The sequence below is a fragment of the Malaclemys terrapin genome, chromosome 2, assembly GCF_027887155.1.
Source record: "Malaclemys terrapin pileata isolate rMalTer1 chromosome 2, rMalTer1.hap1, whole genome shotgun sequence".
In the NCBI taxonomy this organism is placed as follows: Eukaryota; Metazoa; Chordata; order Testudines; family Emydidae; genus Malaclemys; species Malaclemys terrapin.
In genome coordinates, this window is record NC_071506.1 from 22,040,885 (window position 1) to 22,060,829 (window position 19,945).

General features: G+C 44.2%; 1 protein-coding gene across 1 annotated transcript in view; it reads left to right on the forward strand.

Annotated features, from left to right (window-relative positions):
• The first annotated feature begins 15,790 nt into the window (after nucleotides 1–15,790).
• FBXO32 (F-box protein 32) overlaps nucleotides 15,791–19,945 on the forward strand; it is a 34,261-nt gene continuing 30,106 nt past the window's right edge. The window contains exon 1 of the mRNA XM_054017730.1: nucleotides 15,791–16,062. Within this exon, the coding sequence (XP_053873705.1) occupies nucleotides 15,947–16,062 (116 nt within the window). The 5' untranslated portion in view covers nucleotides 15,791–15,946. The remainder of the gene's footprint in view (nucleotides 16,063–19,945) is intronic.

Genomic DNA, 19,945 nt, shown 5'->3' on the forward strand with positions numbered 1-19,945 from the left:
AACTCTCCAACCTGAAATCTTAGTTATACTAGTTACATCTTCACCCACCCAAAGGCCCTTCTACACTGCCAGAGAAGTGTAAAGGGGCCTTAGTGTAACTGCAAATTTAGGCTATTATGCCTCAATCTCTAGGAAAGGAACTTTCGACACTGCCCAAAAAAATGTTTCTGTGGCCCGGCCAAACTGTGGGATGAACACTACTAAGTGCAGTGCTGTGTAATTGCAATAGCAGCCCACACAGAGAGACAGCAGCCAGGTTCACCAAAAACAAAAGCATCAACTTTTTCTTAACTATTTAAAACATTTATTTTTAAATATACTTAAATCTTTGTTAGTAAATATATAGCTAGCTCTGGTAGTACCCTACCCTTCTAATATACATGGGGCAGATCACACCCTTGCATGGTAAAATCCCAGCAAGAGGAAACTGTAACCAGGGAGAACTCTGCTATGCTCCCCTCACAGAGATTCCCCATCTCATTCCATTGCTGAAATATGCTGTCCCCAAATCCTGCAGTTCCCAGCTCTGGGCCCTTGGGGCACCTCGTGCTCCAAGCAGCCTCACTCCAGGGACTTTCCTGGCTGCAGCTGCCCTTAGAATTCCCTTTACAGGTGGGGCTTGTCAGCATGGAGGAGACCAGAAGAAAAGAGAATAGGGCTTCAGGTCTTTCCATTGTAATCTCTACATGCCTGGAGTGAGGACTCCATATACATGTCACAAGCCTGGACCCCTGCAATAAATGTGACACCACAGTAAACTCTTTCCAGTTTCTCTGCAAATTCACTTGCTTCCAGGGAAACTCAGAAACACTTAAACCACTGCCTTGTTTCCACCCAGAATGAGGGATTCAGGAGGCTTCGTTTGCTCTATGCTTGTACAGTAATTAATTTATTAAACCATGTAACAACAGTGCAACACACCGGAGTTCTGGGAAGATATTGATCTTTATTCCTGGCACCAAATGCCTCTCCTGGGTCAGGGCTGCAAAGGATAACACACCTGTGACATGGCAGAGGTCAGTAATCACTGACTCTGGCAGTTTCTACTACAAACAAGACGGGCTCTGATAGAGGTCTGATTTTCACTGATGTTTTGCTGTAGCGTTTGGAACATTGCACACATGGTAATCATTATAGGGCAGTCAGAAAGACAAGACTGCCCACTGTGATTTTGTCCACACACACAAAGTGAAGACACAGAAGGCTGGAGGAAAGCTATGTTCACTGAGCCACATGGCCCTCATTACTGAGGCAAGACCTAGCAGGGCTGAGACAAAGCAGACACCACCCACACAGGTCTGTATGTGACCTACTGTAAGAACGAGACTCAGAGTTACCACAATCTTCATCAGGAAAGTACCATTTCATTTGGGATGAAAAGGTGGATTCTCTGGTGACCAAGACTTCAGTCCTGAAGAATGCCTTGATGGTTTTGAGGTCAAGGCTGCATAAGGAAAGCCACTTTCAAAGCCACAAGAAGGAACTGGACTGAGTCTCAAGCATTGGAATGACCGTTCTAGAAGAACAGGACTGAAATACCAAGCTGTCAGATCACTGCTAAAACCTGAAATGGAAAGGGAGGATTTAATAAGTTTTCTGGAGAGCTGTATCCCTGGAATTGTGAAACTGGAAGTTAAGGGTACTTAAGTCATAAATCTTCCACATACTGCCGGACTCCGAGTGTTGCTAACTCCAATTCAAAAATCATGAGTCGGGTCTTAAAAAATTATAGGATTGGCTTAAAAATCCTGAGACTTTTAAAAAATAAAACATTTGAGGTTCTGGTTTATTTGCCTTCTGGATTTTGAGCCTCTAGAGTGTGCTAGGGTCATGTTTTCTAGCTTTTCTCTGCAACTCTGAGGGCTACAAACTTGCGCTTTTTTGTATCGGAAAGCTGAGATACCCAAACCCCATACTCCAGGAGCCGGATTTTTAAGAATAACACCAAATATTGGTAGATTTGTGCTAAAATCACTAGAGCTGGCAACACTCATTCCCACAGAACATTCTTTGTAGCTACAGGCAACCAGCTGAACCTTAAACTTGCAGCATCAGAGAGAGAACCCATTGCCCCTGACTACACCAAAACAGGCCTCTGCCATGTTAACCCAAGAAGAATGTCCTGTTAGCATTAGTAGAGCTCATGCCCTCAGTGGGCCAACCATTGGAGCGTGAAATAGACAAACAATTTAGCAGATCTGATGTTGCATCCCACAGAGGGCATTCATAGTCCATCATATAGGCAGTAATTGTTAGTACATGAAATCATGCAGAAAATAAAATGAAAGACTAGTAATATTTGAAGTAATAGATGTGAGAGAGAATGAATAAATGATGGTTGCAAAACAGCCCCAAGACCTGACCTATAACAATGCTAACAGCCCAGGCTTTGCTTCTTTGCTGAAATAAGCCGAGCCTCTCCGTCCAAATGGCAGCCTCCGCTCAATGAAAGATGTATTCAGGGTTATATTCCATCTGAAGCCACAATACTATTTCTGGCCAAGCTCGGGTGAGCTACGCAAGCAAAGCATGTATGCTTTAGGAATGCAATTTGGCTGAAAAGCATTTAGGAAAAGTTGAGTGTCCTACCAACAGTGGGAATCAGAATGCTTTAATAATAATGATCCTACATGAATGGTATATTTTACATCCACCACAATTCCAAAATCATTTACAATCTGATTTACTAACTATATGAATTGCTGTCCACCAGCAAAACGCAGCCACCCAGGGAATTCGATGATTGAATAACATACAGCAACCCTGAACAACCCTTCCAGACAGGAAGTGATGATTACTGGATCCAACAGAGCACAGGGATAATTTTTAGGTAAGCCAAATCTAATGACCCATGTTGGAAATTGCCCAGATGCCAAAGCTAACATCACTGCTCTTGTGAAAAAGTACCATGGGAGCTTTACTGACCACAAGTGGTCATAACCTTGGCTTTTATGCATGATCTGAAAGACACCAGTTCCAGCAGGATGCTGCTTCCTTATTCAACGAAAGAATAAGCTCTATTGTAAGAAGGTGGCAATGAGTAGGCTATCACTCTATAAAGATCTAATATACAAAGAGGAATGTCTAAGGAAATGTGTTATGAACAAATCAAATCAATAAGTAAATTCTAAACCTGCTTCCTTGTGATCTGATACGCTTATAGCATTACTGTGGCTCTACCTTTGACTGACGTGTGAGAAGTTATTTTTCCCTGTAGAGACTGTGAAACAGTGGGTAGGTGTTGTACTTGGTTACTGGTGAGCAAGGAGTTAACTTCAATTCATCTTCCCCCCACCCCCCTCCCAGCATAGGTGTTCAGAGGAAGACATGTTGCTTAGAAGACAGGGGAGGAGAATGTCTTTGGGAATTTTAAGTATGCGCATTCCATAACCCAGAGGGCACCTTCCGTGACCCCACTGGGGATCACAACCCACAGTTTGGGAGACTTCTCTACAAAGTAACCGTTTTTCACCAAATAGGCTGATTTACACAGCCGCTTTCTTGCAGAAGGTAGGGAGTGGGGAAATTTTACACTCTGCTACCTGAGTCTGTATTCTTCATTTCCCACAGGGAAAATGTATTGCATTGAATCCATAATATACTCTACTTATTTTAGAATAAGTACCTCCTTAGTCTATGGTACCTTTCTTCCATGGACCTCAAAATGCAACACAAACATTAATGAATGATGCCTCCAACCCCCACTGTGTGAGGAAAGCATGTGGTATAACCATTTTAGAAATAGGAAAATTAAGGCACAGAGAAGTTGAGAGCCAGGCCAGCATTTTCAAATGTGGCAGCCTAAAGTTTGGCACCTTCATACATACTTAGGAAACCCAATGAGTATCTGGATTTTCAAAGGTGCTGAGGACCCATAGCACCGATTGAATTCCATACATTTGGATGCATGGGGGTTATTTTAGGCACCCTACTTAGACCATTTTGGCCTAAATAGCTTGTCCAATGCCATGTATCAAGTAAACAGCAGAATCAGGAACAGATTAGTTTCCAGGCCCATGCTTTAATAAGGCCAGGTCTACACTGGGGGGGTGGGGAGGGGAGTTGTCGATCTAAGTTACACAACTTCAGCTACATGAATAACGTAGCTGAAGTCAACATATTTAGATCGACTTACCGCGGTGTCTGCAGTAAGTCGACTGCTGCCGCTCCCCCGTCGACTCCGCCTGCGCCTCTCACGCCGGTGGAGTACAGGAGTCAACGGGAGAGCGCTCGGGGGCTCGATCACTGCCTGCCAATCCAGCGGGTAGTATAGACATACCCTAAATGGTTAAACTGAATGTGGAATTGCTGGCTGGCTGTTACCATATTTTCCAAAATCCTCCACTGAACCCAACGAAAAGGAGGGGGAGATATCCTTTACCAGTTGCTGACATGGAAAATGTACATTTTCTATCAAACTAAATCCTTGAGTGAGCCATCTGCAATGATGTATGAGAATTTAGTATAAACAGCAAACAGTTCCTGGGTTCTCTTCTAATTCCTTCTACAATATGCACCAGACACTCAGTCTGCACTTCTCCACCTATTTACAATTGGCTCATATTACATTTGTTCCTAGCCTACTTTCTCCTTTAAAACTGCCTACAGCACACACAGGAGGGGTACATGAACCTGTCAGTTACAAACAGCATATGCTGAAATGGGCCTAGAGACAAGGAGCTTCTCCAACATCCTTTATACGCAGTGGGCTGGCAATATATTAGGAGTGTAACTATTTTTCTCTACAACTAAGGTTGTCAGTATTTTTATTTCAACCTGGTTGTTTGTGTGGGGAGGTGTGGTCTGGGGTTCTCTTAGTTATTTATAATGGGGATAAGTAGCTGGTTCATTTTTAACAAAAGGTTAATCTTATTTTAACCTTTACAACCAAACTGGTTTGAAAATATTTACCCAGGAATATTTATTCTTCTACACCAGTGTTTCTCGATATTTTTTATACCAGGAGTCAGCTTGCTGCCTTCCTAAACCGTGTCAGAGAGATCTCAGTGCCGGTCCATGGACTGGTCATTGTTCTACACTATCCAATTTCCAGAGAGTGCCTCCTTTTACCTTCTCTCATTTCACTTCTGCGTTGCCTGTAGCAGAAGGAGATCAAGTAACTTGCCCAAGGTCAAAAAAGGTGAGTGTATGTCTGAGATAGACTTAGAGCCCAGTTTCCTGCTGTAGCCTGAATCATTAGTGATTTACTACAATAGAACCCTCAGAGTTATGAGCACCAGAGTTACAAACTAACCAGTCAACCACACACACCTCATTTGGAACCGGAAGTACACAATCAGGCAGCAGCAGAGACGGGGAGGAGGGGGTAAAGCAAATACAGCACAGCGCTGTGTAAAATGTACACTACTAAAAAAAAAAGTTTTTTAAAAAAAGATTTAACACAGTAAGGAAGCTGTTCTGTGCTCGTTCCATATAAGTTAAGAGGGTTAAAAGTAGCATTTTTCTTCGCCATAGTAGTTTCAAAGCTGTATTACATCAATGTTCAGCTGTAAACCTTTGCAAGAACAACCATAACATTTTGTTCAGTTACAAACATTTCAGAGTTATGAACAACCTCCATAGTAGCTTTGTGCCTTGCAGGATCTAAATGAGCCATTTAAGAGTTTAGGCTTGGAGTTTCAAAGGGGGCAAAGAGTTAAGTACCCAAATCCTATTGAAATTCACTGGGAGCTAGGGCCCAGATCCTCTAACCAATGAAAGTTAGGTGCCTAAATGCCTTTGTGGATCTGAGGCTCAGTGCCTAACTCCCTTAGCCTCCTTTGAAAATACTATCCTTAACTAATTTTCTAATTGAAAGCCTTGAACTGGAGAGAGATTGGGAGCAAGCTGACAGAGGAGGCCCTGGCACCCCACTCCAGCAATGCCACGGGCACATATTTTTAAAAGTGACTAATATTCCAGCAGTTCCACTCTGCCTGACTGCTAGCACAAAATCTTCTTTGAAAGATTTCAGCCACTAAGCTGACTGTGACCCTGGGTCACATGAGGCTTCTGACCACTTATTTGATGAGTACATGTGGGCACAGGACAGGCAGCCAGACGCTCCTGTGCTTTAATCCCAGTTCTGACACTGACTCGCCCTTTGAGAGGCCTTGGATTAATCATTTAATCTTTCTATCCGCAGAGTGAGGATAATGATACTTACTCACCTGCCTGGAGTGGGAACTAATTAATGTTTGTGAATACTTTGAAGATGAAAAGTATGACATGAAGTGCTAAATGTATTATTGTTATCTGGTATAAAAAAATCCATATTATGAACACTTTATTGACAGGCCTTTGCAGTAAAATATCTCGGAAGTCTATGATCAGAGATATTAGCTAGTGACATTTATGTAGCTCCTCTCATGCCATAGGATCCCTAAGAGACTTACTGGCTGGGTACATAGGGATCACTACCTCCATCAGTAAAATGGAGTCACTGCTGAGGTAGAAAGCAGCAGCTATTATGTGCCAATGTGAGCAACACTGCGCTAGTGAGGAAGGGGTCAGTGGAGATGGAGGTGTTTAGAGGGTGGGGGACTAAAGAACATCTTATAGGGACATATTTCAGGTTGGGTGAATGTAATTGCCCAGGTGCTTATGTAACACGAGACCCCGGTGCTCGGAATCAAACCTGGGGCCTCTGGAGCTTAGTGCATGAGCCTCTACTGCATGAACTAAAAGCTATATGTCGATTAGTTAAGGCCTGGTCTACACTATGACTTTAATTCGGATTTAGCAGCGTTAAATCGAATTAACCCTGCACCTGTCCACACAACTAAGCCATTTATTTCGAAATAAAGAGCTCTTAAAATTGATTTCTGTACTCCACCCCAACGAGCGGAGTAGCGCCAAAATCGATATTGTTATTTCGAATTAGGGTTAGTCTGGCCGCAATTCGATGGTATTGACCTCCAGGAGCTATCCCACAGTGCACCATTGTGACCGCTCTGGACAGCAATCTGAACTCGGATGCACTGGCCAGGTAGACAGGAAAAACCCTGCAAACATTTGAATTTTATTTCCTGTTTGCCCAGCGTGGAGAGCACAGGTGACCACGGAGAGCTCATCAGCACAGGTAACCATGCAGGATGATAATCGAAAAAGAGCACCAGCATGGACCGTACGGGAGGTACTGAATCTGAACGCTATATGGGGAGAGGATTCAGTGCTAGCAGAACTTCGTTCGAAAAGACGAAATGCCAAAACTTTTGAAAAAATCTCCAAGGGCATGATGGAGAGAGGCCACAATAGGGACTCAGATCAGTGCCGCGTGAAAGTCAAGGAGCTCAGACAAGCCTATCAAAAAACAAAGGAGGCAAACGGTCGCTCCGTGTCACAGCCACGGACATGACGCTTCTACGCCGAGCTGCATTCAGTTCTAGGGGTGGCCGCCACCACTACCCCACCTCTGACCGTGGATTCCGAGGCGGGGATAATCTCATCAGCTACACCTGAGGATTCTGCGGACGGGGAAGAGGAGGAGGAGGAGGACGAGCTTGCGGAGAGCACCCAGCACTCCGTTCTCCCCAACAGCCAGGATCTTTTTCTCAACCTGACTGAAGTACCCTCCCAACCCTCCCAAGCCAGTGTCCAAGACCATGACCCCATGGAAGGGACCTCAGGTGAGTTTACCTTTTAAAATATAAAACTTGTTTTAAAAGCAAGTGTTTTTTAATGATTACTTTGCCCTGAGGACTTGGGATGCATTCGCGGCCAGTACAGCTACTGGAAAAGTCTGTTAACGTGTCTGGGGATGGAGCGGAAATCCTCCAGGGACATCTCCATGAAGCTATCCTGGAGGTACTCCAAAAGCCTTGCCACAATGTTTCTGGGCAGTGCAGCCTTATTCCGTCCTCCATGGTAGGACACTTACCATGCCATGCTTGCAGCAAGTAATCTGGTATCATTGCATGACAAAGCCTGGCAGCGTATAGTCCCGGTGTTTGCTGGCATTCAAGCAACATCCGTTCTTTATCTCGCTGTGTAATCCTCAGGAGAGTGATATAGCTCACGGTAACCTGGTTGAAATACGGGAATTTAATTAAGGGGACAGAGGTGGCCGTTCCTACTGGGCTGTTTGTCTGTGGCTGAAAAGAAATCCTTCCCTGCAGTTAGCCAAGCGCGGGGGGGGGGGGGGGGGGAATTGGCCCAGAGCTTTTCGCGTTTGGCTAGCAGGGATCTTCCCTGATACCAGCCATGCGGTGGGGGGAGGGGTAAAGCGATCATCCCAGAGAATTCATGGCGGGGTGGGGGGTGTTAGTTTGGTTCCTGCAGGGATCTTCCCTGATACCAGCCACGTGGTGGGGGGAGGGATAAAGTGATCATCCAGAGAATTGGACTGGGGGGGGGGTTAGTTTGTTTTCTGCTGCTGAAGGTTAACAGGAAAACTGCAGCACTCAACGGGCTTTGCTTGGTATGTGGGAAAGGAGGGCGCACAAGCCGAAAGACAATGGCTTACCATGGCCGCATGCAAGCCGAATTCTGTTGCCCGGACCTGCGTCTGTGATCTCTAGCAGCAAAGCCACAGGCGCTCAATATTAAGAGGCAAAATGCGACCTTGCACATAAATCACATGTGCTATGTAATGTGAATAGTGTTGGTCACCGTGAAAGAGTATAAGCATTGTTCTGCAAAATGTATCTTTTTAAAAAATTCTCTCCTTTTTTCCCTCCCTCCAGCAGCTGCAAACTTTTCAAGCCTCCCTCCTCCGTCCCGAAGGCTATCTCAGATAAGGCGTTGGAAAAAGAAGACGCGAGACGAGATGTTCGCAGAAATCATGGAATCCACCCGCAGTGAAAGAGCTCATCTGAATGAGTGGAAGGACATGGTTTCAAAGTATAGGAAAGAAGCCAGTGAACGTGAAGCCGCCGAACTACCGGATAAGTGTAGACCTACCCTCAGTTAGCTGAAATCAGTTCCCCATGTGGAATCAGATATACCAGCAAAGGGACTTTTTTGCCAGTGCAACTGCATTTACATTCAAGTATCAGAGGGGTAGCCATGTTAGTCTGGATCTGTAAAAAGCAACAGAGTCCTGTGGCACCTTATAGACTAATAAATGTATTGGAGCATAAACTTGCAGGGGGTGAATACCCATTTCATCAGACACACGCATTTACATTGTGGCTCTTGCTGGCACAGCTATCTCAGTCAGGGGAGTGATTTTTTTAAAAACACTCCTAGTCCTAACTGTCATAGCTACGATAGTAAAATTTTCTAGACCAGGTCTAGAATAAGGGGTTTTCCAGTTTAAATTCACACCTTGGAGGGGGGATTTGGATGCTGAGTGGTTCTCAGGAGGGATGGTTCAAGGAGGCAGTTGATATGTAGATGAGAGAGGGGGCTTGCTCTGTTGTTCAAGTGTTGGTCACAACAGCTGCTAGGATCACTAGCAGAGACAGCAACTTCTCCTGCTGTGGGAGGGACAGGCCAAGAGAGGTGTCAGGAGCTTTCTCCTCCCTCAGGGAGGGGATGTCAGAAGGAGGTAGCCATTGGTGGCCCCATCTCCCACAGGGGGGAGGGATAGCTCAGTGGTTTGAGCAGTGGCCTGCTAAACCCAGGGTTATGAGTTCAAGCCTTGAGGGGGCCATTTAGGGAACTGGGGTAAAAATCTGTCTGGGGATTGGTCCTGCTTTGAGTAGGGGGTTAGACTAGATGACCTCCTGAGGTCCTTTCCAACCCTCACATTCTATGAAACAGGAGGAGCCAGCTGCAGGAGGAGGGATGATAGTCTCCAGAACACTGGGGAAAACCAGCCACCAGTAATCATAATTTGCATTTACCAAGCACTAGGCCTTCTCAAAGTGCTCTGCAAACATTAACTTATGAATTAGCACAACACCCTGGGAGGTGAATAAATGGGGTTATCCTCATATTTACAGATAAGAAAACAAAAATATAACAAAGTGCAGTAACTGGGCCCAGGCAACACAGTGAATCAGTGACAGCGCCCATGCCAGAACTCAGGACAGGAGCCCTTGGCTCCCAGTCCCCTGCTCCTCCACCAGATAGAAACCCTTCTTTGCACACTGCATGTGATCCCGTGTGGATGGGGAAAGGATGGATTTCCCCATGAGCCTCTGCACTGTCGTCATTAACTGACTCAGTTGCTCCAGTATGGATGACTGGGGCATGAGGTTACCTCAGTCTTGTCCTTCTGGGAAGATCTCTCCAAAGTGATAAGTGACTCATTTTCAGGCAAGGCCGGGCATGTCCACGTCTAAGGGTCAAGGTATTGGCACAGCAGATCACAGAGTTCCACAAAAGTGCTGTAGGCATTCCAGATCCCTCATAACCCAATAATGGAGCGCGCTGGGATAGCCTAAACTTGTGACAAAGACAAGAGCTTTGTAAAATTGACAACTACCCTCACTTGAGAGGCACCAGTGGATCCAACACGATAGCTAGGTGGTGAAGGGACCTACTTTTTTCCCCCTGTCGGGTCACCATTCAGGTTTATAGTTGCAGGAGGGCTTCTTGCAAAGAGCTCTCTCACATTTTGATATGAAAGAGTCAAGATGCACTTGGCATTATCCACACACTAGAAATGCATCTTTGACTGAGACATGTACAACAGATCAAGGTATTTATCACTTAACTATCTCTCCATTATTACACTGGGCATTGGGGATGCTGATGTGTCATGACTGGCAGCCGCATATAGCATTGCTATAAAGTGGTGTGACCCATTATTATTTGTTAAGTAATGCACTGATGTAACACGCATTCTTCACAGGTGACTTTCACTATTAGAGATTTCAGATTTTCATTGCCGGTCAGAAGATATGGATATTGTAGCATAAAACTGTGTAGAGACTTCATGGCTTCTCACATACACAGGTCAAAACTAACGTATCACTAGAACCCATAGTCCTAAACAGTCATGGTGGTAGAAATACTGTACTGCTGCCAGAATGAAAACAATCTGTGGCCACCTAGCACTTCATGGCTGTCACTACATTGCATTCCACGGCCACTCAGTAACTAATGGCAACAGCAGAGCTAGAACTCAGAGCCACCAGTTCCAAAAACATGGGCCCTGACCACAGAAGCTAGAGTAGATCTGCCCACAGTTGTCCAGCTCTCAGGCTGTCTGGTTGTGGGCTGCGGGATACCCCACACTGACTAATTCCCATGCTCACTAGTTAGATATAGCTCATCCTTGATTGCCGGGGATTTATGGAATTCCAGCTTCCTGATTGTCACCATGGATATATGGGATTTATGGCAATAACAGGGCTAAATTCCTCTTCCTCCAGAAGTACAGACCCCTACAAGATGAGCTAAGAGGGAATCAGCTTTGGAAGTTAGCAGTATAAGGCCTATGACATACAGTTAAGTAGTTCTGAGTCCATCCAGAAGAGGGCAATATATACTACCCTGTTCATTACAATACAGGGAGATGGAATTCCTAGACTTCTCAGTAACATGATATGTTATTACAGACCCCTCTGAGCTCCTCAATTCTAATAATAAGGTCCCAAAATTTACACTCCACTTGAAATCTCAAACCGAGCCATAGCACCGGAGGTGACTTGGTAGCTATGTCATCAGCATTTGCAGAGAGCTAGCAGGCATGTCAATTTATCCATGTGACAAAATGAGGAAATCTCATTCATTGCACATCTCCATTTGCCAGGCTGAGATCCCTCTGCAGAATAACTTGTTGCTACAGTTCTACATCAGAGCCCCATTACCGCATGATTCACTCCATAATACCTACAGCTCTCAAATACGCACAGTACAGATGTATGTGTGACAGGTGTGCGTTAGAATCTGAGCCAGTCAGGTCCTTGCTTATGCTCTTTTCAAAAAGGTACAGAATGCCATTTATTTTATTTATTTTGATTTGTTTAAAATGCACCCACCAGCGCATTGTGTGCAGGTGTGGTACGATGGCCTAGTCTATGGGATCACATCTCCTTCTAGCAGATAACCCCAACAAAAATAAAAGTTTGTTATGTAAAGCTAGCTTAGGTAGTTGCTCATTCAGTTCAAGCAATCAGGCCTTCTTTTGGTGTTGAAGGTCCCAGGTTCAATCCCCATCGACAACAGTGGGATCTGCATGCATTACACCTATGTACATTTTGTCACTAAATACAATACCTTTGCATAGCTCATTTGGTAATCTGTACCTGTCTCTCCTTTGCCCAGGTTTTTGTTTTGTTTTTTACCTTTGCACATCAACATCCAGACAGAGAAGCAGAGCTCTGCACTTTCAATAGCTACTGTATTTGAAGGCCAAAGAGTGACAGTGTTTAATAAAAGAAAATATATATTTAGGCACCAATCCTGCAAACACGCACACACTTTTTTCCACCAGATTTCAGTAGACCAGCATCCAAACTGGCCAGCATGGGTCTGTACCATTGCCCTCACTTGGACAGAATCAGAGCTTCTTAGCTGTGAATAGTTCTGTTTTGGCTTCAATGGAAGGGATCATGCTTTTGCAGCCAGTGGCTTTGACTTCTATCCACACTGTTGCCACTAAGTTCTGAACGGCCATGGTGTGTAGCACACTGCAAGCCATGAGTTCAGTTATGCACATGGATTGAGGGCTGGATTTTACTTTTTTTTCTGATCAAAACAATATTGTAATAAGCTTATGTTTTAAGTTCTGGTGGACCAGCTATTCTCAGGGACAGGTACAGTTCTGATAATACAGCAGTTCTCCTGGCATGCCACATCTAGAACTCAGAAGCACTTGGCATACCACCTTTCTCATTTTAATCAATGTAGTTATAATGGATTTATTACGCTGATACTATATCTTAAATCAGCCAGCATATTATCTGATCACAGCTCACGCACCACAGTTGGAAAACCGCAGAACGATTAACTATCACACATTTGTTGTTTCCTTTTAATTAATTAAAATGTATTTGTATTTAGCTACTATCCTTGAATATTAAATATTTTCAGAGTCATTTAAAAATACATTACAGATGAGTCTGAGCCTCAAAATTCAAATCCAAATGGAAAATAATTGACATGAGAAGGGAATGGATCTTGTAGTATATATTGTTAGTTTCTGTCTCTATCCCATTCTAGAGCACAGATCAGACTTGCATGTAAGAGTTGCCAAATGATTCTCATTAAGAGGATGAACATATTTTCAGTGACATATGTCTGACCGACTTAACTTACTTGGCTGGGCACTGCAGCCAGTGACACCAAAATAACATACAGCTGGCAGTCTTTGTTCAAATACACCTAAATTAAATTTAACACCATTAGAAGATGGCCTCACCCTGGAGTAGGTTTAAGGTCATCTGCAACTCATTGCAGTGTTAATCACCCCCTTGGCCCTTACAAGAGTTGTATTCATTGTAATATATGTAGTTCCTCATTCTCCAAAGGCAAGTAATGGAAAACACACAAACTGGCAGGTCTCAAGGTTGATTTCTGTTGCACTCGATTTATTTGTAACATAGAATGGCTGATAAACATTTTCATGATTAAAAATGTACTTTGCCAACAAATTATTATGAGGGGGCTCAGAGCATCACATCTCACTTGTTATTCTGCATGCACACAATCCACACAACATAGAATCATAGAATTGTAGGACTGGAAGGGACCTTGAGAAGTCATCTAGTTCAGTCCCCTGCATTCATGGCAGGACTAAATATTATCTAGACCCTCTGAGCCACATATGACAATCTTCAGAAGTTCGAGAGCCAGGGCACACCTGCCGGGAGCCGGGGGCTAGGGCTTCAGCCCGCTCCTGCTGAAGTCCCGAGCCCTCGCAGGTGTGCTGCACAGGGCTGAAGCTCCAAGACCCCCCCCCCCTGTTTCTGGGACACCATGTTGTTATAACTACTATTACAGTACTGCCCCTGCACAATCACATAGCAAAGCAGTCCCAGCCTTGGTGCACTTCCAATCCAAATAGAACAGACTGACAAAGGATTTTCCAGATGAGGACAGAGATAGAGAGATTAAGGAAATCATCCGAGGTCACACATGAAGTCTGTGGCAGAGCCAGCAATTGACACCCCCCTCCTATTCTCCAAGCGCTAGGCTACTGCCTTAACAGCAAGACCATCATTCTGCCATGTACAATGGAGTCTCTTGCAAGGTCCCAGGGAAAGGGAGGGCCCTGAGTGCAGGGTCTGTAAAATCTGTGTAAATACAGTGAAATGGGAGGGGCCCCAAATCTCTCTCGATGGGCCTGGGTTCAGGGCAGACTTACAGTTGGTGTTTGGCGTTTTAAATGAGTTGTTCAAACTAGCTGGTATTCAAGGTTTGATTTTTTTTTCTTAACTTCAGCATTCCAGCTTCCTCACTTGCAAACATTTCTTTGTGTAACCTGTGTTTGTGTGTGTGTGTGTGTGTGTGTGTGTGTGAGAGAGAGAGAGAGAGAGAGAGAACACATAACAGCTTCTCTAGGAAGTGTCAGTTGTTGCAATCCCACAAGTCAGCAGATAACTCAGCCCCCTCAGGAAAGGTTGACAATGTGACTTGGATTATGACAGCTAGGCCACTGTGGGGGTGTTTATCTCTCCCGCACACACTTATACAAGCGGCCTAGCTCCTTTATTTATTTATTTACCACGGAACACTGAAGTGGAGTGAAACCATTCATCAGCGAATCAGAGCACTTGCCTGCTTGGTACAGTTTAACATACAACAGCAGCTGTTCCCAACCTAGGGAGAAACATGGAACACCTGACAAACAACAATGCAAGGACAGTTATTCACAATTTTTTTTTCTATTGACACTTCAGATTCTTTTACTGGCAGAATTTCAAAACAAACACACACACAACCAGGAAATGCCAAGAGTACATCTTTTTGAAGATCAACAAATAGCAGCTAGAAAATTATTTCAAATCCACTGTTATTTAATTAAATTCATTCGCTAATGTGTTTATTTTCACTGATTTCAAGGATTCATCCTCTGTTCAGTGTGCTTGTTTTTTAACCAACATTCAAACAAATCATTATCTCTATAAAATAAACTCCCCTGGCTGGACATTTTTTTTAATGTGTTCAAGTTCTGTTTATGATCCTAGAGGTCAAGTTCTAGAGAAACAGCCAGGTCAGCTACCAAATCAAAAGTTCATTAATATAGATGACATATGCAAATTACTGGCACCGTCTGAAAATCCACACGGGAGCATGGGAAAATTTATTCTAAATTATTATACCATCCTCCGACCGTCTAATATATTTCTTAGCCCCCAAATCCATCCAATCTGCCGGTCTCTGTAGCTTTCTTCCATAGGTATCTAATCCCATAGCTATCTATCCAACCAATCTATTTAGCTCCCTGTAGCTCTGCATCTACGCAGCATATCCATCCCTCCCATCAGTTTATCTATGGCTCTATCTGCCCACCTTAGGAATAGGGTGACCAGATGTCCCGATTTTATAGGGACAGTCCTGATATTTGGGGCTTTGTGTTATATAGGCGCCTATTACCTCCCCACCCCCTGTCCCGATTTTTCACACTTACTGTCTGACTCTGGTCACCCTACTTAGGAAATAAAGACCGCAACGCCTTGCGGAAGAAGAAGGGGGAACGGCTGGAATTAGATGGGATGTTTATGGACAGACATTCATTTTTATTCTTGTTATTCACACTCGCTCTCGCAAATTCAGGGATACTTGGCAGCCCAGCGGCCGGGTCTGAAGTTTCCACTGGGGATGGATTGTGCAACAAGCAGGAGGAGCCGAAGAAGACAGTCGCGAGCAATAAACAAAGCCACGTGTCTCCCCCCTGATCTAGGGGCCGGGCTAACGCCGCTCTTCCGGCAACAAAGAGCCCTCGGATAAATACAGCCGCGGCCGCTGCGAGGACACGGACACGGATCGGAGCGACGGTCGTACAACCCCCTCCCCCAGCCACGCAACTGGGGACCCCCCCTCCCCGGCGCGCTCCTTCCAGGCTCCGTAGGGACCGGGAAAGCCCCTTGGCAGAGCTCCCCGCGCCGCGATGCCTTTTCTGGGGCAGGACTGGAGGTCCCCGGGGCAGAACTGGGTGAAGACGGCGGATGGCTGGACCAGGTTCCTGGAGGAGAGACACAGCGGCTATGTCAGTGATATAAACAGGTGCGTGGCACAAAGATGTTGCACTAGGGGGAGGAGGGAGTTGGAAACGCTGCTGTTGAGCGGGAGGGGGGTTATTGCATTATTTGGGTGTGGGGGGGTTATTATTATTATGTGGGGGGGGGGTGCAGTCTTTGCAAATATTGCGATGTCCCACGCAACAACGATTGTTTAAAAAAAGCCTGTTTTGCCCTAGGTGCCGAGCTGCCCGTTGTGTGCGTGCGCGCAATGCCTTTGTTTCTGTTTGTGTGCGTCATTGGGAGAAGGAAGCTCCTTACCAGAGCTAAAGCCAAATACTAAAAAGGAGAGAGGCAGAGGGGAAAGGGGAGGGAATGGCCCGATGTGTCCGAAAGCTTCCTCGCTCCAGATGTGGGTTGCGCGTATCCCTGTGGTGTGTGTGAGTTCTGCTTTTTTAAACGGGCTAAGGTTTGGGAGACAACACGTCAATAAATTCCCAGACGAAACCTCATCCTGGTGCTTTGTTTTTTTATTTTCTGCTTGTTAACTGTGGTTTCAGTAAAACTTAATTGAGGGTATTTAATAAGCAGCGCTGTTTTTAGAAAGCTGCTGAAGTCAGTAATATCTTGTCAGACCTCTGAGTTCACTGCAACGTTCCCCGTGAGAGCTGGAGAGTTTTGAAACACCAGACTACAGATGGTTGTTTTTTGTTGTGGGTTTAGGCGAAACATCTCCTTTGGCCACCAGGGGAAGCTCTTTGGAGAGGGGGATCTAAATTACTCCACATTTGGCTGAAGAGCAGGAACTGGGTCTGGCAAAAGCCCGTCTTCCATTATGTCTGGTTAAAGTTGGCAATGAGCTGTCAGATGGTCTAAGATGGCTTCACTATGAGAGCCAGTCTTCCAATTTATTGGAGCCTTTGAAATATTTTTGGATGAGTGCACTGTATTAGCCTACAAGGAAAACCAGCAGAAAGTGTGGTTGTTTTTGAAGGTTTTAACCGCTGGAGCCCTCATCTGCTTATTGTTTGTAAGGCATCACTCCTTTATCTCTGCGCTCCAAAAAAAAAAAAAAAAGGCTAGTTATTTAATCTGAGGATTAGTTATACAATCCTTTATTCTGTAGTAGGCACTGTGGCAACTATGAATACAGAGACCAATTTGGAGCACTTGTCCCACAGCAATTGAGTTACAAGCAATCTGTACTAATTTGAGTGGCTTCTGTAATTTCAGAGCATGCCATATTTAAAAACTGAAATTAAACAAAATGTGCAGGTTCTATTTTTAAACATTAGGGGCCTTTGGTTTTTTTGTAAGCGTAACTGACGTAGGCTTGTTATGGCAAGCTCTCCTGGTTTATTGCTTTGGCATATACTTGAACATGGGCCATTAAACAGAGATCTGCTTTTTGTTCATTAGATGCTCGGATGCATGAAGATGTCTAGTCACTTTTAACTCTAAAAGTAAAGATACATGTTTTTATTTTATAGCCATAAATGTAAAGCTATTGAAGGGTTAGGATCTCTACCCCTTCCTAATCTGTTTAATGGCCATTTTTCTTCTAAATAGGGGGGGGACTTTGGGCTCCCCACTTTAATGCTTCATGATCTTCCTATCCTCTGATATTTGCAGCCTTTGGCACTAGTGACTTTTGTGCTCTGTCTGAGTGAGGAAGTTAAACTCTATTACCAACGATAACACCAAGCAAAAGCATGTAAGGATAGTGAAGCACTGAAACATCTGGAGCTTATTTATCGTGGAAGGGTTAGCTCATATACAGCATCTCACTGTCTGTGAGGTCCTCTCCTAGTTGAATAATCAAGGTCCAATGTAATTTTCAGGGTCATGTGGTCAGTCAGTGGCTCATGCCACTCTAGAACCCAAGATCTGCTTGGGTCTTGGGCTTTTCCTTTAGCTACTAAATCAGGCATCCGTGGATTTAAAGGAAAGATTGATAATCTACAGCCAAATTCAGTATCTACGTAATTCACATTCACTGGAATTGTACCTGCTCATGTCTGGGCTAAAATTGGATCCAGGGTATTTACTGACTGAAAATTTTATTCCAGCCTCACCACCTTGACAGCATAGACCTGGGCCTGGAATCTTAAGACCTCTATTGTAGCCAATTTTGGATTATGTGGTGCCATTCTGTGGAGCACCAGTGAGTCATCTGGTCTGCTGACGTTTCTGTGTTCCAGTAAAATAAGCATGTAAACAAAGATACAACTTCTGTTGAAGAGAGGGATTAGTAAGACTCTGGCTAAACACATTGGGCCTGATTCTCCAGCTACTACATGTGTGCACTTACCATTGGGAGGTGCTTGTGTTCACCAGCTGCAGGACTTGGTCCAGTAAGTATATGGGCACTAGAGAGCTACTCCACTTCTCGCTGGCCACCCAAGTGTGTGTGGTTCTGTCTTCTTATGAGAGAGTGAACAGTAACTTATGTCTGAGAGTGGGGTTGATCACATTTTTTGATGTGCTGTAATTTAGAAATATACATGGCAGCATCAACAAATAAGCCCTGATCTTGGTTCATTGAGGACTGTGTCAAAACTACCATTGACTTCAGTGGTGCAGGATTGTGCCCTTAACAAGTGTCACCGAAAATCTTCTGAACCACTGCCAAACTGCCCCTGGAGAACTTCCAGGGAACTGCTTTCCCCCCCTCCCCCTCTTTTTCCAGAAGTAAACACTTCCTAAGGCTTCCCAGTTCCTGAGTTTAAGAAATATGATACCCCTGAAGCCATTAATCCTTCAGAGATCATAAATAATATTCTTCGTGGCTGAGTGGCTTGAGCATTCAAAGAAAACATCCGAAGGCAGGCAGTTAAGCTGGTTACAGTGTTGTGTAGGTTGTAGGCAGGAAGACTTTGTTGCTACTTGTGGGGTGATGACCAACTGGCTTTGAAACAAGGGATTGGGCAAACCTTTCTTGCAAGGCCAATTCTTGTTTTTAAGGAGCACAGAGCGAGGATTGTGTAGGCTGATGACCTGGTCTGGAGATGAAACAATAGCATGCATTCGCACACACTGTCGTGATGGAAACGACTAAAGATGACTTGAAGGAAACATGATCTTGCTGTAAATTGCAAAGGGAACATGATCTCTTTGCAGTGGTGGTTTTCATCGTACTTTTTTTTTAACAAGCTTTTTAAAAGAAACTTTGGATTATAAACTATCAGATCAATATGTAAATAGGAAGAATGTCTGGACTGGTAGAAATAACTGTTGTTAACTGCAAAATAATTAGATTGGTGCTGTTCTTAAATTCACTTTGAAAGAAAGGGTCTGATCCAGTTAACAACAGTTCTTCTTTAAGGTTCATCTAGTCCAGTATCCTGTCTCTGACAGTGGCCAGACCAGATGCTTGGCAGAAAGGTACAAGAACCCCTTAGTAAGTAGATTGGCATGGGTGTAAATCTGCCCCATGCACTAGGTCTCAGCCACTAATGGTATAATAAAGGTTTCAGATTATAGAATCATCAGTAAATTCACAGTCAGGGTTGTTGAGATTTAAGTTTTAAATCGGGACTGACATCCCTCTCTTTCACAGTTTAATTATTTGAATTTAATCTCTGAATCTGGCACAGTAATTCATCATAGGACAATTACATGTTCTGTGGAATTTGCTTTTAGTAAAGTTTTGACTTTTGTGCAAGAATTTTCTTAAAGTGCTCCCTTCTTGATATTTTATTCTGGCATTCTCTCACTTTTCTTTTACTTCCTCTAGTTAAACCACAGTTACCACAAAATCCAAACTTCACACACACCTGTCTCCGTCTCTGACATAGACCACTTTTAACCTTCTAAAACCAAGTGCCTAGAGAAGTATATCCCTAATTCAGAACATCCTAATCGAGCTGCACTGGTAATACCCAGCGGAACTGCAAGTTCCGTCAGCTGTTTCCGTTTTCCAGTGCTGC